The following is a 25,954-nucleotide window of genomic DNA, read 5'->3' on the forward strand; positions in this document are numbered from 1 at the left end:
CTCGGTGGGATTGGTTGACGGGGGAGGACCGTCAGTGGCATACGTGCACGACCAATACAAGGGTGCACTAAATAGGAACCTGATTGGAAGCGTGTCCGCAAGTGCATTCTGCTTGACCGATACAACCGGCCGCGAAGGGATCTGGTTTGTACTCCAGGATCTCAGTGTGCGGTTGGAAGGGAAATACCAGTAAGTCTACCAACAACAGCTGTGCAGTGTCGCGGCAAGATTGAGACTGACTAATTACCGTGTTCAGACTCAGATTTTCCTTCGTCAACGTCGGTCATCCGGGGGCGGGCACTCGGGACAGGCCTTCACCTGCAATAAATAAGGGCAGAACTCCCATTCTTGCCTCCTGCTTCAGCAATAGCTTCCAGGTATACTCGGCCAAGAAATTCCCTGGTGTGTGGGAGAGCACACCATTGAGCAAGACCTTTGCGACTCAAGGGATAAAGATACCCATCCGTAAGGACGGAGGCAAGGGCGGAGACGAGGACGATGGCGATTGATCCTCTCAGCGGCACGACCAAGCCAGCGGGCTGCACGTGATTCCGTGAGAAACCGCGTAGTTCCAAGGTGTCCATAATGCAATTGTAAAGAGACCCTGATGTGGACTTTGGCCCAGTTGCACCTGTGACATCTTTACTAACTGGTGGTCACGCAACGCTGATAGAGCAGAAAGTTCAGGACACTTGAATATCACGAATCGATCAAATATTCTGACCACGATTTAGTCTAAATGATCAGCTCTATTTGGCTGCCAGGCCAAGATGCATCGCCATCGGGCGAAGAGAAACATCGAGTTGTCAAAGACTAAGTACTTATTATGCAAAGCATACGCAAACGTTTGGAAAGTTTGCGGACCACAGAGAATACGCTGATTCCCGCCCAAGCCTTTGAATTTGGAGTCAGGTAATTGCTAGTAGTAGTATATTTGTATTATGCCAGGGGGAAATGTATGAGAAGAGGCCATATGGATAGTCGGTCACAACGAACTCGGTCGCGCATAGTTACCACAAGTACGGATACAAAGATCTTTTCAAGCCCCTAGAACTCCTCCCGTAGTGGTGGCAGAGTTTTTATTACGTTTTGTCTTAGTCAGGTAGCGGTATTCGTACTCCGTAATACTTACATTCGAAGGAAACTGGTGGGTGAGCATGAGTCGGACAGCTTCGGGTAGAGGTCTCATCATCGGGCCCCATTGACTCAAAGAACTGCACCTTCAACCATTAATTAGCCTGCTAAGACGGGTTGTTTGAATGTTCTAAGACCAGGGCTGTATTACAGGCTAGCGAACCGCATGACGGTTCTGTCGAGGCAACTGTTGCGATTTAAGGTTAGATTAAAGTCGCGCGTGCGGAGCCGGGGTTGAACACACTCACTCTGTACGAGTAAAGTGCCCTGGGGTCTGACGAATTCTTTGTACGTACTCGCAACTTGTAACGACAAACCACCCGAGTCCAGACCCGATGAAAAGCTCGGCAGGCCAGTCGCCATAGGCTCTGATAATGTTTCCCCCCTTCCAAATCCCCGCTATTGGCACCTTGGATCTCGGCCGTCCCTCTTTCGACAGCCTTGCGGCCACTTGAGGAGCGAAGTCGTCGAGACACATCTTTTCCGCCTGCGGTTCAGCGCTCTTTCACCCACCAGCCAGCAGCAGCCTACTATCATCACCAGAAGAACCACCGTCATGTCAAACCTCGCTTCCCACGGCCGCGGCGGTGCGGGTAACATGGCCAACGCCACTCAGTCCCCCAAGTTGAACCCCTCCGACCTCGAGACGCCCACTCTCAAGAAGCCCATCGTCACCACGGGCCGTGGCGGCACTGGCAACATGGCAAAGAACACGGACCCCGCCGAGACTCGACTACGCCAGGACGTCGCAGCGTGAGTAACCTGACCACCGCTTCGCATCGCATCCCCTAGCACCTTCCGACGTCAAGTCGAGAAGGACATGCGCCCGCCTTGGCGATGGACCCAGACTAACTGAAGTGTGACAGTGTTCCCCGACGACCAAGCTCTGGCACTCAGCATGCGGGCCGGGGCGGCGCCGGCAACGTCTTCAAAGCCGGCGAGGTCGAGGCCGAGACCTCCAAGGCCGCCAACGAGAAGGCCGTCGTCGATGATAGCGAGTCCAGCAAGAGTGGCGACGGGTCTGAGAAGGAAAAAGAGAAGGAGAAGGCCAAGAAGCATTGGCTCTTTGGCGGCAAGAAGGAGTAGCGAGCCTTCTTTCGTCATTTGTTCCGCGGTGCTCTATGATTATTGCTTTTCTTTCTTTTTCTTTTGCTTTCCCACATGCCTCATCAGAGTTCTTTCTTGTTCACTTTGAGCCTGGAGTTTCGGGTCGCATCAAAGGGGTATTAACGGGAAGACATGATGGAGCAACATTTATCAATACCAATGGCACAACAGGACGAGGGAGGCAGACTCATGTTCCAAGATACCAAAATCTCCCATAACATCTCATGATATTGACAATTCTCTTTTTTTATTCACCTTTAACCCCTTGATCCTAAATCCTTTTCCATGGTGAAGACGTTTTCTCATAGTCGCTACATATGATCCTTCCCGAGTGCTCTCAAGTGCTTATTGATCTCGGTCATAATTCTTGGCAAGTCTGTGAATCTCTTGGAAAAAGTGCTTCAGATTGTCGGGATCAACACCTGGGGTGATGCCTGCCATTGGTGTCAGTTGAATCTATATCCGTGAGGTGTGGCAAAAAGAAGAAAGTATCAAAGACTTACCATGTCCGAGGTTGGCGATCCAGCCCTTGTTTCCCACCCAAAACCCCTTGACCATCTCCTCCACGGCTTTGGTGATGGCCTCTTTCGTACCATATAAGACACCGGGGTCAGCGTTTCCTTGGAAGACGATGTTCCGGGAGCCACGAATCTTGACAGCCTCTGAAGGATCGTGCATCCAGTCCATCCCGACCACGTTGTATCCGAGGTCACAGGCCGAGTCGAGCGCGTGCCACGCCCCCTTGGGGAACACAGTCATGGGCACTCGCTCCAGGCCCATGCTGCTAAGTTTTTCGGGCAGCTTCTCCGCGATGTGACGGAGGAAAGGTTCGGAGAACTCCTTGAAAGAAGGCGGGCCCAGCTCACCCGCCCACGAATCGAATACCATGACAAGCTGCAGAGCCAGAGTCAGCCAGACACATCGTTACCAACTTTATCCACCGAAGGAGGAAAGCCATACCTGGGCTCCAGCGCGAACCTGGAGCGCCAGATGCTCGACGCAGACATCGGCAATCTTGTGGAGCAGCTTCTTAGTCTCCTCAGGATACTTGTAGATCCACATCTTGCTCTGCGCAAACAGCTTCGTGCCGCCACCCTCGACCATGTAGCAGAAGAGCGTCCAGGGAGCACCGCAGAAACCAATCAGGGGCACCCTCCCGGCTAGCTTCTTCCTCGTGAGAGTTATGGCCTTGTACACATAATCGAGCTCGTCAGCGACATTGACGTTGCGCTCCATAACCTGGGCGTACTGGGGGTCATCGGGGGTCTTGAGCGGGCTAGGGAAGTGCGGGCCCTTCTTGTCCACCATCTCGACGACCATACCCATAGCCTGGGGGATGACGAGGATGTCCGAGAAGATGATGGCGGCATCGAGGAGGCCGGCGTAGCGCTCGACGGGCTGGAGGGTGATGGTGGTTGCGACCTCGGGGTCGCGGCAGCACTCAAAGAAGTCACGGTTACCCTTGGCCTCGTGGTATTCGGGGAGGTATCGTCCGGCTGTATTGGTTCGCATTCTTGCCTTAGAAGTGACCTGATGGGAGGAGACGAGCACTCTCACCTTGTCGCATCACCCACATGGGCGGGCGTTCGACGACTTGACCTGTCCACAGCACGCCGTCTCAGCAAAGCTTGATCCCAAGAGGAGGGCAGTTAACCCACCCCATGCTGCACGGAGCAGCAGGTCGTTCTTCAATGGCTCGAATGTCAGCTCCATGGTCGTCTGTGAATGATATTGTCTGCCACGGTAATTAGAGGCTAGATCTGGAGAAATGTTCGACTTGGGCAGCTCTCGAGGCGGAACGAGGGGCAACCGAGGGACCAGCAGGACCCCACATTGGCGATTAGCCTCTCGCATAACGTCTTCCACTTCCATCGACCAAACCCGATCCGGAGCCCATCTAGAGATTCTGCCAATCTGCATCAGTGCGAACCGGAATTCCTTCCTCCACTCTCAGAGTAGTAAAAGTCTACATACATTATACCCGAGAACAACTCTGTCTCCGTTCGAGATCATGTCACATTCGCTGAGACGCAAAACTGAGAAGACAACAATTGAGGTTGGAACTATTTCACTGCTCACGGTATTTGCCCATTTTTCTCGTAATAATAAGGACATTATTTATAATGCATGGGACGTCTCTCGCTCCTATGTGTCATTCAATTTCTTTGGGGAAGAAAGCTGTCTACATGCCAACGTACCTAGATCTCCCCTTGATTCCGATGGCTTACCTCATTACTCTGATCAGGAAATGTCTCCTTTGCGAATACCATTATTAATAAAAGAAATACCATTCATGCATCCAGTGTGAAACCACCTCGATTTGGTACCAGGTCATACTACGACATATGTATACTACATGAGGCTTACCAGCAACCAACCTAGACTTTACTTGCCCTTTCGACCTATCTGCCTTTGCGACCCTCAATATTTGTATAAAAAAATACAGGTTTTATCCTTATTTTGTAACAGATTAACCTAGGAGTGTATTCAAAGGTGTTTCATCAATTTACGTTGGGGCTCTAGGTGGTCACGTGCTGATCTTGCACAGCAAAGACGCCATCGGGCCGACAGAGCTGAGAGTCTGGAATTGGGAGGTCTGGCTCAAGCTCCACGACTTCACGAACCATGACGACGATCCGAACCACTCCACGAATTCCAGACAACCCCAACAGATAGCGAATCGCACGCCTAAACCCACATTTTGCCAACCACACATACTACGTCTACTTAGCTCGGGCATCCCAAAGTCTCCCTGCGATCCTCCATATCGACGCGACAATGTCGACCGAACGAGAGACCCAAATCCACCCCTTTGTGACCGAGTCCATTGTACACAACACCAAGGTATATCACACCCCAAGGGCGCTGGATACATCTTTTCAACTGGTACTGACACCATCCCTTAGACTCTCTCCAACCTCTACAGCCTCACATCCTCCCTCTTCGGCGTCACGGCCGGTATCCTCGGGCTCGAGTCCTACAGCGGCTTCCTCCTCTACCTCGTCCTCTCCGTGATAACAACCACCCTCGTCTACATCATCAAGGTGGCCCCCGACTCGCTCTCTGAGGGCCGCCCGCTTTTCGACACGGAACGCTTCATCAAGGGTGGGCTACAGTTCTGGACAGGTGGGCTTATGAGTGGCCTCTCGGGCTTCGTCCTGACGTGGACTCTGTTCTATGGGTTGGTGAGAATTTGAGTTTGATCTATAGCACAGTATTTTCCGGCGTTGCGGTGGGCTTGGGCTGCCTAGTTGCACTTGGGGCGAGCATTGGTACAATTTGATCATGATACTCGAGTATAAACAATGCGCTTGTGTCGCTACATCTGCATTCAAAAACAAAATACGAACCCTATAAACATCGCTGCTTCCGTATGAACAGCCGCTATCCCTGTGAGGCAGCTGGCCTTATTCCACAATCTCAGTAATATTTCCAACGTACCCTTCCAAACCAGACCTGTCTTGACTTCCACCCTCCAAAAGGATGACCGGAGACCCCAGCTCAACCCACTCTCGGTTATGCAGCAGTTCCAGGAAGGCCTCTGTGCTAAATCTCGGTCTAAGAGATTTATCACTGCCATTGCCTTCAATGTCTTCATTCAGGGCAAAGACCTCATTAATATCCTCCGTCGCCGTCGCCCCAGGCCCCTGGTGGCGGTGGTGCGTTATGCCTCTAACACGAGCGGCCGCCCGCACACTCGCCACATAGACGTTGACAAACGAGCCGATGGCCAATGATTCCATTCCGGGGTCATTAAAGGTGGCTGTAAAACCGCTAGCAGCTTGCAAAGATAATCCTGTATCTAGCATGTGTTTGGATGGGATTGCGAGTACCATGCCTCTGCGAATGCGCGGAAATGCTGAACCTCGTGAAGCGCCATCGTGGCCGTTGGTAGCAGTTCGTGACTCGAATATAAGCCCAACCGTTCCCGCCTGGTCCGCCTCGAGACTTCGAACAGGGAGTCGGAGGTTTCGTATGCTGACAATCTGTGCTGTATGCCACTCTCCAGCGATTGAAGAGGCAGACACTGCGTTCTTCATCGCTATTCGAGCAAGCTCAGTAGATGATGGGTGAGAAATCGACAGCCCGTAGTTATCAGGGGACCCCTTATCTTCAGGCGCAAATCCACGAGAGTCATCGTCCTCTGGTGGAAACGGCCCAACAACGATCTTGTCTCCAATAGAAAGATTTCCGAAACGGAGATAACCGGATACGACAACCCCTTGGTCAGCGCGCGATTTGGAGCTACCAGCCACTGTACTATATGAAGCTGGGAGGCTAAACGTGTCGTCAATGTGAAACAGACACTTGGGCTGTTCCGGATTCAAGGCCATCCCCACAAAGTCGCGGGAGGTAGGAGTGGGAGGTAATGTAAGCCCTTCCAAGAGGGCGTGCAATAGGCCAATCCCGGTTCCTTTGACGGCGCTTGTGAGGACAATGGGGACAATTTGCGTAAGGCTTCCGCAGTCGATGATGCTCTTCACAATAGTCCGTATTTTGTCGTGATCTGCTTGGGGTATCTGTAGCAGCTCCGCATGCTCCTTTTGGTCGGGTTGGACAATCTTGGGTGTCCGACCAGATTCTTTGACCGCTGTGAGAATCTTGGACATTGTTTTCTGCAGATTGGCCTTTGAAGCAAGGTCTAGCTTTGTGACAACAACTGCCATGGGAACATCCAATTTGAGGGAAAGCGTCAAATGGGCCTTGACAAGGTCGACGCTGCAAGCAGCCATTCCCAGGGCATCCTGGGCACTAGAGGTTGCGCCAGGGCTCCTCGTCCCCGTTTCGCCATCATCTGCAGCGATGCACAGTATACTCCAATGAGGCGCCCAGTTCATGAGCCCCCGAAGGACGGTGCGGCGATATCTCGGGTGTCCCCCCGAGTCGGACACGAAGACCAGCCTTCCATCCTTGGCGCAGTCATGAATATCAATCCAAGACTCAATGTTCTTCTGTGAGAAGTTGAGGATCGCTTGGTCCTTGTAACCGATGAGCTCTTGAGCAATAGAGCTAGTCACTCCAGAAACAACCTCGTGCCGGTGTTTCAGCAGGCTAAGACGACTTTTTCCCCGAGCATTGTCGAGGGTTCCGGTCGACAGTGTGCCCAGTAAGCTGGATTTTCCGGAGGTGGTTGGTCCGGTGAATGTGACCCTCAGCTGGGGAGTTTGAGAGCTTCCCTGGCTAGGCATTGCAATCTGGGTAGCAGAATCCATCCTGGGAATGGACGCCCGCTGCTCCCCATTGCCCTCGGCCCTACTACCTCGGCGTTCCATTCCAAGATTGGGTGTCACAAGAGCTTCCGCTACCCAGAGCTTCTCCTCTCGAGTCACTCCAGTTGGGGCTGTGCCGGTGTCGTCCCGTCCAATCGAATCAATCCACTCGCAATCACCTACAATTACCATACGGAGAACTTCAACTGAGCACCCGAGGCTTGTTGCCATGACTCGAAGTGTCTTGATGCTTTCGTCCAATTCATCCATGGTCAGCCCAACGAGGGTCCCGTCATCAGTAACACCGATCTCGTAAAGTGCTCCCCTAGACTCTTCTAGTCCGGGGACCAGATCCCCTGGCTCTTTTGCCGGATCCAAATCAACGCCATCGTCCGGGAGTTTCGGCATGGGAGTCTCTTTCGAGCTCGACGCATGGTAGGGGGACGACTGTTGTAGTCGCCATAAAAGCTGCGTAGTGAGGTGAAGCAGCCGCTGCTGACGCGGTTGAGTGGAAGCTAAATTGGTCACCACTGGAGCGTTGGCTGGGATTCTTGTGGAATCTTTTGACTGGCTAGAATGAGCTCCAACAGCCTTGGTCATAGTGGTCATGGATTTGTATGCTCTCCGAGGTCGAAGCAAGAGATGAAGCTTGTATTCCGTCGGGCCATCCTGGGGTTCTGCCATTAACTTGGTGACCCCGTAGTCAGCCAGCATGCAAGTCTTGCGGGTCTCGGTGGCATCAGGTCCGGCGTCTCCGTTTTGAGCTCCCACGTCCTCCTGAGGGATCCATGGAGAGGAGACCTTTGGAGGGTCAGGGTCGTAGGTGAATATGGATGCCATGATGCTCTAATTTTCGTCGGTAATTGGTGCTGTTGGGTCCACAGAGAATGCTCAGAAGTCTTGTAGCGATAAAGCACGTCGCCGCTCCGTTAATGTCATCAGTCGTTGTCCTCTCCCAAGCAATTTAGACTGTGTATTCCGTGGTATCATCTTGGTGGAGGTAGGTAACTTTGAGTGTGAGGATAAGGCAAGAGTATGAGCTGGACAATGCGAGAGGTGGTGGTCAACTCAGTTGAAAAGGAGCATGGCCGATGAGTCAACTGAGAGGGCCGCTGCTCATCTTACGAGGTCAGCGAGCCTACAGCGCCAGTGGGGTGGCACTGTACATACATAGATGCACAGAAGCGAACGCTAGATAGATTATATCGCAATTGATTCCCAGGGTGAAGGGAAAGACAGCCTGAAGGGGGAGACAGCCGTGTCAAAGTTTGTGTACGAGTGCGGCAAACCAAACCGCCAGCACTCAGGAGTAAGTTCACCCAGGTGTGTTGGACGTGAATGAGCGTCAGAGGCGGTAGGTATTAATGGATGTATCCGAATCAGGTTTAGCGTTATAATCAGTTAGCACTGTACCATACTTGGCTTAGTACGAGTATGTACGAAGTACTAGTTGGCTACCCTATAGTGCTGGTGACGTCCTACCTTGGATCACAGGTCCCTAGTTATTATCGAAACAAGTACCTAAACGATGAACGCCTTGTAAAGTTGTCTTGCTTGCTGTGAGGAGATAACTGTAGGAGACCTTCCAATCTTGTGTACGTTGAGCTTAGGCTGTGGTAGCTCGAGCTGACGATATTACGAGCTGATAGCATCATACCTACTCGTAGTCATAAAAGGGAAGTTGTGTCTAAGCCACATCGTGAGTCGCGGTCGTGGATTCCTCACACCCGCCTAATTCCATTTTGCCCCGGAAGCCAAGGAGAGCATACTCTCCATGTATCTTCGGGAATACGTCAAGAATACGGTTGGAGTGAGTCACCGAATGTCGTGAGTTCAACCTCAGAATGTTAATATCGTACTTCGTACGCCTCGGTACTAATATTAAGGAAGGGGAGGAAGTTGGTGTCTCACCCGCCGCCTTAGTGTGGGACCCTGAAGGGGCAGCCAGTCAGCCACCCAGCAGTTTCCGGCCGCTGTGGGGGCATGCCGGAGCCACCTGGAAACCCAGCTGGGGTGCTGGGACCTCACCCCAGCACGAATCTGGTACGAAACACTTCTGGCACCGCCAGCGCCTGGACCTGCTTTGCCACAGTCCACGTTGGACACCCTTCCAAGGCTCCCGTATTTCCCCCCTCCTCGCATATTTTCCCAACTTCATTCTCGCCCCTAAACATATCGATTTCGTTTCTTTCCTCATCGGGCACCATGAGAAAATTTGGATTTAGCAAGAAGGGCGACGATGGCGATGACGCCAACCGCAATGCCCTCTTTGGTCGCAAGAAGTCGTCCCCTGCCCCTCAGTCCGACAACCCCTACGCTCAACGAGGCCCCCAGGCCAACGACCCGTACGCCGACGAAGCCAAGTATGCCAACATGACACCTTACCAGAAAGCTCGAGCCGGAATCAGCCAGCCTGGTGTCTCCCAACCTGGCCCATCGGGCGGCCCTGCTCATCCCGGCAACTCCTACGGTCCACCATCATCGTCTCCCGGGGTGAATGGAGGCGGCTACGGTGCACCCCCGGCCGCAGGGTACAGTTCCGATCGGTACGGTTCCGGCGGAGGTTATGGCGATAATCGGTACGAGAAGTCTGGCACAGACCGATACAACTCCCCGGCCACCGGGGCTAGAGGTCCCGGGGGTTACGGAGGCCTCGGCCGTGCCAACGACAATGAACCCGACAGCAACCGTGACGAGCTTTTCTCTGGGGCGCAGGAGCGTTATGCCCAGAAACAACAACAGCAACCTCAGGGGCCCCCGCCCACATACTCGCAGGCCGGTGATGACGCGGGCGGGTATGAAGGCTATGGCGAACAGAGAGAATTGACGGCCGAGGAGCAAGAGGAGACAGAGTATCAAGCAATCCTCGCTGAGAAGAGAAAGATCCAGCAGGACAGCGCTTCTTCCGTCAACCGGTCTGTTCAGATGGCCCGGCAGGCGAACGAGGTGGGCCAAGCTACACTGGCTCGACTCGGCGCCCAGGGCGAGCGGCTCCACAACACGGAGCATCATTTGAACCTAGCCGCGAACCAGAATAAGATCGCCCAGGATCGGGCTGCGGAACTTAAGACCCTCAACCGAAGCATGTTCGCGGTCCACGTCGGCAACCCCTTCACATCAAAGCAACGCCAGCAGAAGGCAGACGAGGAGGTCATTAACCGGCACCGGGCGGAGCGCGAACAACGCGAGGCTACTCGTCGCGGAGGCTATGCGGCAAATCAGCGAATGGAGGGCAACTTCAAGGACATCAACCGTGCTGTGATGCCGCGAACAAGAGCGGGCAAGAAGGACTATGGCAAATTCAACCTGGATGACGAAGACGACGAAGCCCGTCAACTCGAGGACCAAATTGACGATGGCCTGGATGAGCTGGGTGGACAAGTTCGCATGCTGAACATGGTCGGCAGGGCCATCGGCAAGGAGGTCGACTCGCAGAACAACCAGATTGATCATATCATGGTCCAGGTGAGACTGACCGACTCCAGATTAGGTTTATATATAAGTTCATATGCTGACCATAATTACAGAGCGATGCTGTTGACGATCAGACAAGGATGAACAGGGAGCGTCTCGCTCGCATCAGGTAATAGAGAGCTGGGATGTCGGGAGTCGTTCGCAAAGAGAGCCAAAGAGCTGCTCAGTAAGGATTAGCGTAGGTATTTGTTAACGCTCGGCGTTTGGGTATGGGGTGATGTCCCTCCGAAGTGGACTCGCCCCTTGATTGCTAACGCCCACTGGGTTTATATCTTGCCTTGATCTCATCTGGCATTGTTTAATAGAAAGATTGAGCATTGGGGGGAAGTATGGGTTTTTGACAATGGGTGTCATTTCAACTTAGTACTATGTATGCGATTTTACCTTTACCTTGGCCCACAACTTCGACGTCGAGGGATTCTAAAACTAGAAGGCAATGGCACTCTACATGCAAAAAAATGACTCTTGTTACCTTGCATGTATACAAATACTAGTACCTGTAGATAGGTACCAGTATTTTTCTACATAAGCGTTGAGCTCTGTCGATAAGAGTGAAGGTGCTTGGACTATGCCGAATCTCTGTTTGCAGTTGTACCCTCTCCTAACGACTCCCTAATAATCTATACTAAGCACTAATATTGCCATAACAAGTACTGAATTCTAGGGAGTAAATAGCCTAGATAGAGATTTGGTACATCCTGAGTAGTATCTTTATGACTGTTAATATCTGTACCTCTTGGCCCAGTAAGACCCACTTTTCGTCCAACCTGCACTGAGTGCCTCACCATTTTTTTTCTTGCACAGCAAGCACCACCATCAGAAAAGACCACTCTCAATCTCACATTCACCATGCCACCCCAAAATCATGATGCGGAACCTCCCACGAAACGGAGGAAGAAAGAAAAGAAGTCCAACGTGATAACTTTCGCCAACGGAAAAACCATTTCCTTGGATGGATACCTCAATGCCCCCAAGGCCAAGCCAGTCCCAGCCAAGCCAGTCCCAGCCCAGCCCGCGGAGCCGTCTCAACAAGCACAGCCAACACCAGGATCAAACAAAACTGATGATGGAGCAAATAGCCAGAAGAGACCTGAGAGGCGCCCCGATTCCCGTCCTCGTGGAGATGCATCGAGGCCAAGGAGCACAGAGGATCAGACCCTTCTCAAAGCCCGCCAGCAACTGCCCATCTCACAGTACCGCTCCGAGATCCAAAAGGCTGTTCGGCAATCCGACGTCCTAGTTCTCGTCGGCGAGACTGGTTCCGGAAAAAGTACCCAGGTACCCCAGCTCCTCTATCAGCAATCGTGGTGTAAACGGCGGAAGGTCCAGCTGCCTGGGTCTGGAGACGAAGTCTCGGTTGGTGGCATGGTGGCCATCACACAGCCACGAAGAGTCGCCGCGACAACCCTGGCTCATCGCGTATCACGCGAGGCTGGGACGCCTCTGGCAAGCGGGAGGAAGGAGGGCGCGGTGGGCTACTCCGTCAGATTTGACCACAACGTCCCGCGAGGGACCAAGATCAAGTTTCTCACAGAGGGCATGCTCCTGCAGGAGCTCCTTCAGGATCCCAACTTGCGAGACTACAGTGCGATAATCGTGGACGAAATTCACGAGCGAAGCCTGGATGTTGACCTCCTCGTCGGCTTCTTGAAGCAGATGCTGGCCGGGGACAAGGCGGGCCGGGGAGGCATCCCGTTAAAGGTGATCATCATGAGCGCGACCGCGGATGTGGAGGCTATTGGTGACTATTTTCGCGACATATATCCCCAAGAGAAACGGAACGAGGCGGTGCAGGCACTCCGAATTGAGGGACGCCAGTTTCCGGTTCAAATAGTCCACGAACCCCGACCCGTTCCGGACATAAACGACGCTCTTGTTGACACAGTGCTCAAAGTTCACACGCAAGAGCAGTTTCCTGGCGATATCCTTGCATTCCTTGTCGGCCAAGAAGAAATCGAGTCGGCGCAGAAGCTTATTGAAGAGCGCGCTACGAGTCTGGCATCTAACGTACCGAAGATCAAGGTGGTCCCTCTCTATGGACAGCTATCGAACGAGGCGCAACGCGAGGCCTTCCTCCCGGTCAAAGCATCATTTACCAGGAAGGTGGTCCTAGCGACAAATATTGCTGAGACATCGGTTACGGTACCGGGCGTCAAGTACGTGGTGGACTGTGGCAAGGCCAAGGTCAAACAATTCCGCTCACGGCTAGGCATGGAGTCTCTACTGGCCAAGCCGATTTCCAAATCATCAGCACTGCAGCGAAGGGGCCGAGCTGGCCGTGAAGGGCCCGGAAAATGCTTCAGGTTGTACACGGAGGAGGGTTTCGACAGCATGCGAGATGTTGACCTGCCCGAGATTCTGCGCACTGATGTGCTGGGGGCGGTACTGACCATGAAGGCTCGGGGGATCCAAGACGTGGTCAACTTCCCCCTGATGGATGCCCCGGAGCTCGAGGCCATCCAGAAGGCCATGTTGCATCTTCATTTTCTCGGGGCAGTTGACGAGCATGGTGCCATTACCACCGCTGGCGAGAAAATGGCCAGGCTCCCAATCCCCGTGCCCCTGGCGGCGGTGCTTCTCGCAGCCGCGAGGCCAGAGTTCGATTGTGTAGTGGACGCCATCGACATCATCTCTTGCATAACATCTGGCGGGGACGTATTTCTCCAGGTCCAGTCTGAAGAACAGCAAGAGGAGATGGAGGAAGCGCGCAAGGAGCTCCAGCGACGGGAGGGCGACATTATCACCATCCTCACAACCATGCAGCAATACACAGGGGAGAATGCCGACAGGACTGATTGGTGCAAGAAGCGAGGGATCAATGCGCGAAACATGAGGCAGGCGCTCAACATCCGACGGCAGCTACGGGGGATGTGTTTGAAGCAAAAACTCTTGGTGGAAGCGCCCCCGGCTGACCCCCAGCCGTTCGTGCCGATTTCCCCAGAGGCGGCAGAGGCGCTCCTCAAGTGCTTTCTGCGAGGATTTGCCAACAAGACGGCCATGCTCCAGCCAGATGCGAGCTATGCGACGACGGAGGGGAAGCACACGGTGGCGATACACCCGTCAAGTGTGCTGCATGGGAAGAAGAAGGAGGCCATCCTGTTCCTGGAGCACGTCTTTACCCGCAAGAACTATGCGAAGAAGGTGAGCGCAATCCAGGCGTCCTGGATTGTGGAGGCATTCGAATCTAGATATTCAGTGCCATGATGGCCATATATTGTATATGTTTGGGATATAGGATAGAATAATAGATACAGCGCCGCCATCGTACAATAAGATTACACCGCCATCTAACTGCTCATGACTCTGTCTCCCCGTTGCTATTGGGGTTCTGTATAGCCTGCATCAGCTCATACAGCTGATGCACCTGCTCATCTACAAAATGTCAGTCTACTACCCCAGACTACGAGGCATTCGCGGGAAAAAGGGCCCTTACCACTCAGCTTCTGAAGCTTGCCCTCCTCAATCTTTTCACCCTTCCATGAGTCGCCCTCAACCTTTTGCGCATACAACTGCCACTCTGTGAGGAAGCCAATCTAGTGGAGAAGCATCAGCATGACAGTTCGCGATAGAGAACAAGGGGGAAGGGGGACGGGGTTCGGGGATGATGGAGTGCCGTACCAGATGGGCTGGGTTTTCGACGTTGCGGTGGGCTCTGAACTCGGCCTTGATGTACTCGTCACCTAGGACGCGCATCTCGGCAGGTAGGTGCTTGCGATGAGCACGTAGGAGACGGCGGTACAGCGGGATCGGAGGGAGGAGTGCCATGGGGGCAGGGCGGAGGCCTTTCTGGGCGGCCGGGGTAGCCAGCCTCATGAGTGAAGCGCGCATCTCGAGTTGCGTTTAAGGGGGGATTTACAGCGTGGAGCAGACGCGAGCAATACTCGAGCTGTAATCGAGCTGGAGGTTTGACGTCGTCGGTTGATGACGGGCAAGATACCTCGCTTCTCAGTGGTCGAATTTTCGGTCCCACATGACAGAATCGGGGAGACACACTCACACATTTCGACCATCAACTTCTTCAAGTTCACACAACCGCACCAATAATCAACAATGTCATTTTCATTTGGCTTTTCCGGCGATGACATAGACGCCACAAACGATGTGAACACCTCACAGGCCGAGCAGAAGCTCCAAACGCCTGCGCCAGCCGCCAGCGCATTCCCCGTCGCTGGCAAGCCTCAACTTCCACCAACGCACCACACGCTTCCCTCGCTCCTCTTACAGCTTCCCTCAAAGATTGCCTTTAGCTGTCTAGACGTCGATCTGGATGATGGGAGCTCGATGAAAATTCCCCGGCGCGAGCTCTGGGACGTCAGGGTCCAACTCATGGCCGAGGATGATGGGCAGGATGGCCTAGAAGGCTTGGGCGAGCATGATGTCAAGACGGGCGTCTACGAGGGCGGCTTCAAGAGCTGGGAGAGCAGCGTCGATCTAGTGAAGGTTCTGGCTGCAGGGGAGGACTTTTACGGCCCCGGAAAGCCTCCTGTTCGTGTGGTTGAGGTATCTTCCCCCTCGCCTCGAGAATGTGTCTGTGCCTCTGCTTGGTCGCTTACACGCCCGTGATAGCTCGGTTGCGGCACCGCCCTCCCGTCACTTGCCATGTTTCAATGGGCTTCCAAACCAGAACTGGAGTCCCGATCGCCATGCTCGTTCGTCATTGCCGACTATAACCCGACGGTCCTCCAACTCGTCACCCTGCCCAATTTCATCCTCACTTGGGCCTTAAACCAGAGTGCCACCACCCCGGAACTCTGCGAGGCCCTTACCGGCGACAAGGAGCAGGAGCTTGAACTGACCCCCCAGGTTATTGAAGCCTTCCAGAGGTTCCTCACCCAGAATAGCATTAGTCTCTCCTTCTTGTCTGGTGCCTGGTCGCGAGAGTTCGTGGACCTGATTTATGCCACCAGCTCTGACACCGCTGTGGCCCCAGCAACTCTCATCCTCGGTGCAGAGACCATCTACTCTCCCTTTGCGCTGAAATCTTTCACGGAGACTATATTTACCATATCAGAGCGCGCGCGCAGGGAGGCCGGCCCTGGGGCTGTGGCCTACGTGGGGGCAAAAAGACTGTACTTTGGCGTGGGGGGGTCACTGGACGATTTCGTTGCGGATGTCCAAGCAAGAGGCGCCATAGTCACCCAGCTTAGGGAGGAGACCCAGGGGGTCAGGCGTGGCGTTGTGCGTTGCTCCCTCGTGGACACGGGCGCTGTTGGATAGTAACCAATCAGAACTCCAAGTTGACAACACTTGTGGACGAGTTTCTCACCGCGGTTTGGGATAAACATTGTGATATTAACTATTATATTCGGGTTAGAAAGAGCTGGGTATCTATCTCCATGTTTCCAACGCCCTAGGCACGTCAGCCTATCCTTTGCCTCCCTGGACATCCGTGGGCCATGCCAACTCCTGCAAACGCCAAGTTATATGCAATCCAACCATAAAATCCCTGGCTCCGACTTCACTTTCCCTTGCGCCCAAATTTCTTTTCGGAGCATACGGGGCAGTACCAAGTGCCGTTGGGTTCGCTCTTAAGCCCAACACAGGACCAGTGGAACCACTCATATGGGCAGTCGTCGTTGTCGCAAGCAACCATGTCCCCATAGCTCACATTATGGCATAGGCAATACTTTTTGTCATCGCTGCCATCGTCGTCATCCTCGTCTGCATCCATGATGACATCATCGCCGTCAGCGTCTTTGCTGTCGCGCGCCGGTGTTCCTCTGGAGCGGCCTTCGGCATCGTCATTTTCGCTGCCGCTAACAGCATCCGACAAGTCACTATCCGCTGTGGATGCAGGGGAGTTTCTATTCGATGCCTTCTTGACCCGCGAGAGCGATGACTTGTTGGGTGCCTTCTTCCGGCCACCGGCATTTGGAGTCCCTCGGCGGGCACCTGCAGCACTTGCTGCTGACTTGACAGAGCTCGCCCTGGGACCGGCGCTACCTGCTCTGGCAACGCTACCCGGTCCGGCGCCGGCGCTGCCCTTAGGGGTGCCAGGGCCCAGTGAGGCATGTCTTGCCAGTCCACTGGAAGTGGCTGGAACGGTGCCCAGTCCTGTATTTGCGCGGGCGCCTCTCTTGGTCGCCGGCCCCGCTGAGCTCTCTCGTTGTTGCCGGTTGAGGATCATGCTGGCCGCGGGCGTCGCAGGGGCCGAGGAGGCATGCTGTTGGAGTTGCTGTTGGTTCTGGGCGCTTCGTACTTGGGCGTGGCTAGGCAGGCGAGCAAGGGTGGGGTTTGAAGAGGCCACCGCGGGACTAGCAGCTGCGGCGGGGCCTCCGACGCTGATACTACTAGCAGCATTTAGCGGTCGAATTGACGGGGTAGTGAGGTTGGCGGCGCTGGGTCGGAGTAGTGAGGGGACTTCGTCGGGATTGGTGAAGCCAGGCTCGCTGCGGTCGAATAGGAGCTTAATTTGGATATCGAGGTTCCGAATGTGCTTGTCCATGATGTGGGACAGCTTTTGGGTGAGGGCGATTTTGTCCTTTTGTATTTGATCGGCGCGGGCGTAGTTCTCTCTGATCTGGGAGCGGAGCGTGTCCTCCTTGGGGTTCGGCTCATGACTCCCATTTGTCTTTATCCATTTCTGGATCTTTGCGTCGCGATCCTCAATGATGCGAACGCATTCGTTGAACTGACGGTCCTTGGCGGTGATTTCTTCGTGGACGAAACGAATTTCTTCGGGGAGATTCTGGACCCGGTTGATCCAGTCGTCGAGGATCAACCCGGGATCTAGAGGCTCGCCTTGGGGCATCCTCTTGACGAAGTCGATGGACAGATCGTCTCTAGGCATGACGGGTTAATGGTGGGTTTGTACTGCCGTCGAAGGAAATGAAAGCAGAAGCAATGCAATGATGCCTGTTTCAAAGAATACGACGCGTACCGCAGACAACGCAGACAACGCAGACAACGCTGGAAACAAAGCTCATGGACGCGCAGATGGACAGATGATAATTCGACGAGACTGGAGAGTGCCAGAGTGGCGGCGACCCCCACACCATGCACGAAAGCGCAGACTCTGTCCGACAGCAGCAAGCCGTCGTCTTGGTCTTCGCGCCACCCGTGAGATGCGAGGCGGCGGCGGGGTTCTGCGCGAGTTCTGCGGCAAGAAGGCTCGAGAAGGCAAGTTCCAATAGTTTGTTTCCAAGAGCAACGCGGAGCAGGCGCAGGCAGAGGGCGACACGATGAATGGCGCAGCTCACCTCGATCGATTCCGGGTGCCGACTGGCGCTGGGTCGCTGGAGCTCGCCCAGCTCGAGCTGCTGAGTTGGGTAAAGGAGACGCCCGGCGTTTTAAATGTGAGAGTCGCAGAAGATCGCGCCGGTGCGTGGGTCGTGCGTGCGCTTTACGATGTGGGGTGTCGGGGTGTTGGGGTGTCGGGGTGTTGGGGGTGTCGGGTCGAGGAGGATGCAAGCACTGGAAGGTGAAGGAAGCAGTGGCACGCACTGATGTTTGAAAGTTGGCTTAGTCAGCGATCACCAAGTTCATCAACTGTCAACCATGAGCCATCAGCCACCATCTGGCCCGACTGGTCGCCGCCTCGCGCTAGTCCAACTAAAGACTAGCCTCGCGGCCCACACGACTCGCCTGTAGCGCCTCCACCACCATCATTTTGGAGAACCCTCGTGTCGCCTGGCCTGGCTTTCAATGTTGTCTTCCTTCACCCTTCAACTCTTTTGCTTAAGAAACCGCCGCTGCTACGAGCCTGCCCGCGATACCGGGGAAATATTCACGTTGAGCGCTTTCAACCTTTTGCATCATCGATCTTTCTCAGCCGGAGCGTCGCTCTTAGCCGCGCCTTGGTTCACCCGCGCCTCGCCAGTCGGCGTGTAGAGGACCTTGAGAGCCGAGCCTCTCATCCATCTCACCATGGATCTGGATCCGTACAGGTTTCGCGCCCCGAAACCAAACTACTTGCCCCATAAGCAAGATGTTGAACGCGACGATATTGTGGAGGAGTACAACACCCCGTTAGGTCTGGCTAGTGAATTGGACAATGCCAAGTTCTACGCCAAATGCCAGCGCTATGCCGAGGAGGCGGGCGTCACACGTCCGCGCGGCTATAATGTCTCGTTTCACTGCAACCCCGACATGGAGAGGCACCATTTTGGTCAGACGCATCCCATGAAACCCTGGCGCCTCACCCTGTCCAAGAGCTTGATCTATTCGTATGGCATGTCTTTTGCCATGGACAACTATATCGCACGCGCCGCCACCTACGAAGAACTCGCCTCCTTCCACTCGACCGACTACCTGGACTTTTTGGGTACCGTCTTACCAGAAGCTGTCCCCCGTGACCTCGAGAACCAGAATCCAGAGCTCAAGTTTAACCTGGGAGGATCCGATTGTCCTCTGTTCGAGGGTCTCTACGACTACTGTTCCCTATCTGCTGGTGGCGCTCTCGATGCTGCAAGGAAGATTGTTTCTGGGCAGTCGGACATTGCTGTTGCTTGGGGAGGTGGTCTCCATCATGCGAAAAAGGCTGAGGCGTCCGGATTCTGCTATATCAATGATATCGTCATTGGCGTGTTGCAGCTCCTTCGATACTACCCGCGTGTTCTTTACATCGATATTGACGTCCATCACGGCGACGGAGTCGAGGAAGCCTTCTTTTCTACCGATAGAGTCTTGACTGTCTCGTTTCACAAATACGACCCCAACAACTTCTTCCCTGGAACAGGGGGCCTTGACGACAATGGGCCCAAGAGCGAGCACAACCCAGGAGCACACCATGCAGTTAATGTTCCTCTGAACGACGGAATTACGGACGAGCAGTACGGCTGGCTCTTTGACAAGGTCATTAGCCAGATTGTGGAGAAGTTTCGCCCAGGTGCCATCGCGCTTCAATGCGGAGCCGACTCCTTGGCTGGTGATCGTCTGGGCAGATTCAATCTCCAGGTCCAAGGCCACGGCGCTTGCGTTGCATACTGCAAGAAAATGAACATGCCTCTTATCCTCTTCGGCGGCGGTGGCTACACCCCCAGAAATGTCGCCCGCGCATGGACCTACGAAACCAGCATCGCCATCGGCTACCAGGATAAGTTGGATCCTATACTACCTATGCATGCGCCATGGAGAGACCACTTCCGACAGGACACACTTTTCCCCACGCTGGAGCAGATCTTAGGCGAGCCGCGACAGAATCGCAACACCCATAAACGCTTAAATGAAATTATACAGCACGTGACCGAGCAACTGCGTTTCGTACAGGCTGCACCGAGCGTCCAATTCCAGACTATTCCTCCCGACCTGGCTGGAATCAGGGACGACGTCGAGGAACGATTGAAGGAGGAGAATGAGGAGAAGCGAGACGAATTGCGCCGAGCACGTGAAGCTGCTGTTGGGACACCCATGGAGCTATGAGCAGTCTACCAAGGCTCCCTCAGAACGAAGAAGAAATGTGTACTTCACACATTCGGGATATCCGTGGGGCAACGTTTCATACCGATGAACAACGGATGCTAGTCACTAGCCTGAATCTGGCCTCGCGCTTTGATTGACGATATCGTCCCACACACTTAAGGGATTTGCAGTTGTCTCAACATGGTATGATGCTGTTAATCCAGTCAAGTGGGTTCCAGCGTGGGTGCCGTGGAGTAAAATTGGGCTTCAGCCCCATATTGGGAGAGATGCTGAGCGCTCCGCGATTCTCTTCCGGGGACGATGGTGGGGGATTTGATCCCAGCGATCCATTACCCAGAGTCAGTCTCTCGATCGGCCCGAGTGGCTTGATGGAGTTCCTACGCTGTCAGCCTGTCAGACGTCCAACGAAGGATGCGGTGGCATGAGGTGCAGGGGGTGCTTTGAGACAGACCAGCGCGTCATGACCCCAGTGTTGGTCCTTGATCCTTCCACAAATCCATCTGGATGGACCTCTGTTTCAACGCTACCTTGGCCATCGTCCCGAAATCTTTGAGGCTAGGGTATTGTCGAATCACTCTCGCATATTATCCCTGTGCTCACTTGGGATGACTGACCCCCTGTAACTGAGATTCCTCTTTGGGCTTGACTCCAAGCTCAAGAGAGTATAGAGCTTACCATGTACTCCGTACATAATTATAAAGACTCGTTCTTGTATATAGAGGCTACATACTTATATCAATTAAAACTGAATTCCGTCCTGCCTTGTTCTCAATTTTGACCCTTCGCCTGAGTATCTGGGGGCAGTACTGTGTCCTTCATTCCCCCGACCTGTTCACCCCGGTTCCGTTCTACTACATCGAAAGTCACCAGCTCTTTGTCCACTACCCTTTACCTCGCATTACCGAGTGCCTAGTTGCGACGGATACTCGAACATGAACTCTGCAAGACAAATCTTGACTCAGGGGGCACTCGCTGTTACGGCCATGGCCTCGCAAACAGCCCAGCCCCCGGTTTCTAGGGCTGCCTCAAGCTTGGAGCCGGGTGCAAAGTGGGAGATTTGCATACACGCACCCATCAAACACGACAGCCCCGAAGACTTCATTCCTAACGAAGCCTCTATCTTCGACATTGACCTTGCCCACGCGCAGTACTATCCCGACATGATACCCGCCCTTAAGGTTAGTCTAGAACAACTGTTGCAAAGTTCAATATCAAAACTGGGCAATAAATTAACTAACTATCGTGATTGCAGGAAGCTGGAAAGGCCATTATCTGCTACTTCAATGCGGGTGCGGTGCAAGCCTGGGATAAAGACAAGGTGGACTTCGTGGAAGAGGTCACGGGCAAGAGCCTTGACTACCCGTATATCGGCGACCAGGGCGAGTGGTACGTCGATGTGCGCGACTCCCGGGTTGTCAATATCATGAAGAGGCGCCTTGATACCGCAGTGGAGGTTGGCTGCGACGGTGTCGATCCTGACAATGTGGACGCCTGGGTCCAGGACGGTGACGATCCTACCGGGTTCAGCCTCCAGCCCGAGGACTATGCCGAGTACCTTACCATCCTTGCCGAATATGCCCACTCTCTCGAGACAGAGTCGGGAGACCCCCTCCTCATCGGCCAGAAGAACGCCCCCGAAATCGCGTCGTCCCTGTCCTCCATCCTCGACTTCGCCGTCCTTGAGTCCTGCCGCCAGTGGGAATTCTGCGACCAATTCCAGTCTTATATTGATGCCGGGAAGCCCGTCTTCCAGATCGAGTACCCGCCGTCCATAGAAGAGACGGGGTCCCTCAGCAAGGAGGACAACAAGTTCTACTGCCAGGAGTCAACTGAGCAGCACGGCGATGAGGGATTCAGCAAGATCTTAAAGACGGCGTCTGAGCAGCTGGATGGATGGGGCCAGTATTGCGGCGGCAAGTCTTTTGATCAGCCGACCATCGATGAGTAGGGCTCTGAGTGGCTGCCCAAATTGACTGCTATATTCTGCTCCATGTTGTGGCTGGGCGCTTATTGTTTCTCTTCATGTATATTCTTTGAAAGGGGCAATGTGATAGGCCCGTATGTGCTTTATTGATATATTCGGGGGGTTAAGCTACCGGTGTTTTCCAAACATATATTCAGGCTATGATCATACTGATAGATAGTCGTATTGATATCGCCGAAATAATTATATCAATAGTATACCTAGTCATGTAAAGATTTGAATATCTTCAACGAAAGTTCCGCCATTATATATGGTTCCAACTCGAATAGAGATTCGTTATAGCCCGGGCAGCTTTACTGGTTCAAACCCGAACTCTTGGTATATACGTCAGATGAAGTTATTCTTGTATTTAAATATCTAACCTATGTTTCGCCCTGTTCTCTCTCTCTCTCTTTTTTTGTTTTATTTTTTTATTTTATTTTAAAGATATCCAAACGCCATATATCGGCCGTGTCATCGTAATAAAAAAGAACTTGCTTTGGACGCTCTGTGTCAACGTGAGCATGTGTGAATGGAAGACGTACTCTGAGCATGATCCGTAATCGGCGAGCGCTGCCGCGAGACTAGTTCCTCATCTTGCGCAGTTCCACGCCCACGAAGATCACGAGAGAGGTACCGATAGCTAGGCCAAGGGTAAGTAGGACAATGTTGACAGGAACGGGGTTACCGTGGAAGGTCTTGTGGAAGAGGACATCGAGGGCCGGCTGGGAGAAGTTGAATAGGCCCGAGAGGCATATTATGAGGCCGTAGACGGTGCCAAAAGTGCGGAAACCAAAGACCTTGGCGCTGTAGTCGGAAACGGCGGTGTAGTATAAGGGTCGATAGAGCACGAAGAGGATGATGTTGGCGTAGGCGGCCCACATGAAAGGGAGCACGCCCAAGATGCCAATGAGCGTGGCAACGGTGACGAGCACGGAGAGGACCACCATAGTGCTAGTATGATCGAGAATCATGCCGATGAAGGGGATGGACAAGATACCACCGACGGGGAGGGCGATGTCGAAAAAGTTATTAATCTCCTCAGCCTTGCCTGCGTCGCCAAGGATAGCCTTGTATTGCGGGCGAATAGTGGCCACAAAGTGGTTTATCCTGGTCATCTGTACGATGGTGAAACAAGCAATGAGAATGAACCACGGGGACATGATTTGCTGTACCACCGTCTTATCATGCATGACGCCCCATACGCCGGAAGCGACATTCTTGCGCTCCTCCGCCTCGAGCTGCTCGTCACCCTTGACAGAGCCAAGAAGAGACTCAATCTCGCCCATGATATTCTCGCGCTCATAGCGCTCCTCCCGCAGGAGAGCCGTCTCCTCATCAATCTGATCGTCGAAAGGAGTGTTGGAAGTTTGAGGCTCGTTTGCGGCACAAGCCTCCTCAGCCTGGTCAACCAACTCGCCAATAGTCTTGTAGGATCTTGCTGGCATGAGGATCAGCTGAAGAATGAGGATGCAGACGGGAACAACGAGGTAGACGAGGAAGAAGCAGCGGTGGCCGAAGGCACCCAGGCTGGCATTATAGATGAGGCGGTAGATGAGGAAGATGGCGCTGGAGGAGTCAAAGGCGCCGGTCAAGAGCGCCAATATGAGGCCGGAGTGGCGCGGGAAGGCATTGGAGAGCTGGAATGACGAGATGAACGTGAAGGGGCCTCCAAGAGCAAGGAGTAGGTATCCCGGGAGGAAGGCATCAAAGGGAAGTTCCTGGGTATAGGCCAGAAGCAGTGCGCCGGAAAAGAGGAGAAAGCTGCCAATGATTCCGCAGACGCGAGGTCCAAAGTGGTCAAGGATGGCGCCGATGGGCAAAGCGGCAACGTTGGTACCGACGGCAGCGACGGTGAACATGAGATTGAGATGGATCTCGACGCACGTGTCCCCGTCTGGGGTGTTGGAACAGATGTCCCTATAGGCACCCTCGTCTTTCAGGACGGGCTTCAGGGCGGCGTACCCAAAGACGATGCCTGCGGCAAAGAGGCAGTAGGTGACGGCCGCAGCGACTTGAACTGTGAAGAAGTCGGTCAATATGTAGGGCTCTACCCACGAGCCTCGGGATAGAAACCTACGGATACGCTTCCACTGCGGCACCTCAAATGCGCTGACGGGGATTCCCGGCTGGGACGCCTGGAAGAAGTCATGGTGGTCGGTTGTCTTGCTGGGGAGCGGTTGTGGAGGGTCCCAAGCCTGGGGCATGGGACTGAAGCTTAGACGGCGGGGCCGGTAGCTGGCATCACTTCCTCTGCGGACATGGTGGTCGGTAAGCGTTTCAATGCTTGCAACACGGTTCAGAGACATGGTGGCGTCCTTGTGACGTTCTGGTGGCGTTGGACGCGAAGACGATGTTTGCTGCCGAGATCAGAAGTGAGGGGGAGGTTGGTGATGTTGTTCGGCCGTCTTGTGGTTACGGGCAAGGTACGAGTACAGATATCATGTACAAGTAATACAGACGGCCCGGCGCCGGCTTGACTGGCTCACGTCTTAGCTGCTGACTTGATGTTAGTATGTAATTTGTTTCAATAGCTTTGTGTACAGTCTCAGCCCCGGGACCTAGCGACCTGCACGTTGCAACCTGGAGTGTACAGGTTGACGGGTGGTTGGCGGGGACAAACTTTCAGGTTTCCCTTCTGCTCGGCGTACGTGTATTCTTAGCCTGGTGGCCAACTTGGTCACTTTGCTACTTGGTTTGGGCCTCAGATACCTTGAAATGGTGATGGTAAGCGCTGAAGATGACAACTTGGAAGTGATGGGCTCTGGGGATCTCGATGGACTAGAAGGCGCGATGATGCCAAAGACGGGGTGGGGGTAGTACGACCGGGGGGTTCCTGCCGAAAGGCTAATGATGGCAATGAGACTGTTCGAGAATTTTTAGGTCCCGAGTCTGGAGGCGAGTGATGGGGATAATAAACCAAAGCCTCTCACAGATCGCTTCTGTTCCTGTGCAGAGATGCAGGAAGCTGCACCTATCCGATTGTCGGCCTCTTGTACACAATTATGACGCCGTCGACTTACACAGACCTGACGACCCACAGGCATCGCGGCCCAGTTTGGTTGCCGGACAGTGGAGCTCGGAGGTGCATGGAAGGGAAAGCTTTTTTTTCACCTTGTTGCCCAGGGCCCCAGACTGCAGTGCTGCTGCACCTTTCGATGGGCCCGTGCATCTCCAGTTGCCGAGACAGAATTGGCTGCTCTGATTGGACCTTTGTCCATGTCGTGCTCCCCCAAGCTTTCGCCCTTGGCGACGTCGCATTATTATTGTGTTATTCATCTCAACTCTCACTGTGGTACGTATATCACACCTAGTGACCAGGATCAACAGGATAGTCGCTGCGATGGGGGAAAAAGTCCTCCCGAATGTTGCCTGCACCTACATGTCTCTCGAGCAGTACGGAGCGATGCGACGCGCCGCGGACACCTCCGCCTTGGCACCGAGTACGACCTTGACTGATCCAGAGCTGAGGAGGCCGATATAGCGGATGCATTTGTCTTTTCTCACTCTCGCGGTCAACCTGGGCTGCAGCACTGGATCCTCTCTATCCACTACGCCGTCAACTTGAGAGACATACTGAGACGTCGAGAAGCCCAGTAGGCCCAGCACCCTAGCTGTTAGGCCGGAAGAGTCCAGCATCGTAATAGCAAGCGACGAAGAGGCGAGAAAGGGACAGTCGTGGATTGCGGACTAAAGTGATTAAATC

The 25,954-nt window shown here is 53.9% G+C and overlaps 11 protein-coding genes across 11 annotated transcripts; 7 read left to right on the plus strand and 4 right to left on the minus strand.

Moving 5' to 3' along the window:
- Window positions 1–1,690: 1,690 nt before the first annotated feature.
- Window positions 1,691–2,220, plus strand: ACO1O0_000231 (uncharacterized protein; the record flags this gene model as incomplete). Its single annotated transcript, XM_083189730.1, has 2 exons — window positions 1,691–1,887; window positions 2,001–2,220. The coding sequence occupies 2 exons, from the start codon at window positions 1,691–1,693 to the stop codon at window positions 2,218–2,220; spliced, it is 417 nt and encodes a 138-aa protein (XP_083053589.1).
- Window positions 2,221–2,586: 366 nt separating this feature from the next.
- On the minus strand, window positions 2,587–3,817 carry HEM12 (uroporphyrinogen decarboxylase HEM12; the record flags this gene model as incomplete). The annotated part of the gene is made up of 4 exons (XM_083189731.1): window positions 2,587–2,675; window positions 2,745–3,135; window positions 3,202–3,771; window positions 3,812–3,817. 4 exons carry the CDS (start codon window positions 3,815–3,817, stop codon window positions 2,587–2,589), a joined length of 1,056 nt encoding a protein of 351 aa, XP_083053590.1.
- Window positions 3,818–5,019: 1,202 nt separating this feature from the next.
- On the plus strand, window positions 5,020–5,438 carry ACO1O0_000233 (Rab5-interacting protein-domain-containing protein; the record flags this gene model as incomplete). Its single annotated transcript, XM_083189732.1, has 2 exons — window positions 5,020–5,085; window positions 5,148–5,438. 2 exons carry the CDS (start codon window positions 5,020–5,022, stop codon window positions 5,436–5,438), a joined length of 357 nt encoding a protein of 118 aa, XP_083053591.1.
- A 210-nt stretch (window positions 5,439–5,648) lies between these two features.
- Window positions 5,649–8,291, minus strand: ACO1O0_000234 (uncharacterized protein; the record flags this gene model as incomplete). The annotated part of the gene is made up of 1 exon (XM_083189733.1): window positions 5,649–8,291. One exon carries the CDS (start codon window positions 8,289–8,291, stop codon window positions 5,649–5,651), a length of 2,643 nt encoding a protein of 880 aa, XP_083053592.1.
- A 1,365-nt stretch (window positions 8,292–9,656) lies between these two features.
- Window positions 9,657–11,038, plus strand: SEC9 (Protein transport protein S9 plasma membrane t-SNARE; the record flags this gene model as incomplete). Its single annotated transcript, XM_083189734.1, has 2 exons — window positions 9,657–10,916; window positions 10,979–11,038. The coding sequence occupies 2 exons, from the start codon at window positions 9,657–9,659 to the stop codon at window positions 11,036–11,038; spliced, it is 1,320 nt and encodes a 439-aa protein (XP_083053593.1).
- A 736-nt stretch (window positions 11,039–11,774) lies between these two features.
- Window positions 11,775–14,129, plus strand: prh1 (Salivary acidic proline-rich phosphoprotein 1/2; the record flags this gene model as incomplete). Its single annotated transcript, XM_083189735.1, has 1 exon — window positions 11,775–14,129. One exon carries the CDS (start codon window positions 11,775–11,777, stop codon window positions 14,127–14,129), a length of 2,355 nt encoding a protein of 784 aa, XP_083053594.1.
- Window positions 14,130–14,220: 91 nt separating this feature from the next.
- Window positions 14,221–14,753, minus strand: ACO1O0_000237 (succinate dehydrogenase assembly factor 3; the record flags this gene model as incomplete). Its single annotated transcript, XM_083189736.1, has 3 exons — window positions 14,221–14,297; window positions 14,359–14,458; window positions 14,544–14,753. The coding sequence occupies 3 exons, from the start codon at window positions 14,751–14,753 to the stop codon at window positions 14,221–14,223; spliced, it is 387 nt and encodes a 128-aa protein (XP_083053595.1).
- Window positions 14,754–14,975: 222 nt separating this feature from the next.
- On the plus strand, window positions 14,976–16,142 carry ACO1O0_000238 (protein-histidine N-methyltransferase; the record flags this gene model as incomplete). Its single annotated transcript, XM_083189737.1, has 2 exons — window positions 14,976–15,425; window positions 15,492–16,142. 2 exons carry the CDS (start codon window positions 14,976–14,978, stop codon window positions 16,140–16,142), a joined length of 1,101 nt encoding a protein of 366 aa, XP_083053596.1.
- A 2,649-nt stretch (window positions 16,143–18,791) lies between these two features.
- Window positions 18,792–20,285, plus strand: HOS2 (uncharacterized protein; the record flags this gene model as incomplete). The annotated part of the gene is made up of 1 exon (XM_083189738.1): window positions 18,792–20,285. The coding sequence occupies one exon, from the start codon at window positions 18,792–18,794 to the stop codon at window positions 20,283–20,285; it is 1,494 nt and encodes a 497-aa protein (XP_083053597.1).
- A 983-nt stretch (window positions 20,286–21,268) lies between these two features.
- Window positions 21,269–22,233, plus strand: ACO1O0_000240 (glycoside hydrolase superfamily; the record flags this gene model as incomplete). Its single annotated transcript, XM_083189739.1, has 2 exons — window positions 21,269–21,463; window positions 21,538–22,233. The coding sequence occupies 2 exons, from the start codon at window positions 21,269–21,271 to the stop codon at window positions 22,231–22,233; spliced, it is 891 nt and encodes a 296-aa protein (XP_083053598.1).
- Window positions 22,234–22,832: 599 nt separating this feature from the next.
- ACO1O0_000241 (major facilitator superfamily domain-containing protein) lies at window positions 22,833–24,557 on the minus strand (the record flags this gene model as incomplete). Its single annotated transcript, XM_083189740.1, has 1 exon — window positions 22,833–24,557. The coding sequence occupies one exon, from the start codon at window positions 24,555–24,557 to the stop codon at window positions 22,833–22,835; it is 1,725 nt and encodes a 574-aa protein (XP_083053599.1).
- Between the last annotated feature and the right edge of the window lie 1,397 nt (window positions 24,558–25,954).

The sequence above is a fragment of the Amphichorda felina genome, assembly GCF_050947745.1.
Source record: "Amphichorda felina strain 45539 chromosome Unknown scaffold_1, whole genome shotgun sequence".
Taxonomy (NCBI): domain Eukaryota; kingdom Fungi; phylum Ascomycota; class Sordariomycetes; order Hypocreales; family Bionectriaceae; genus Amphichorda; species Amphichorda felina.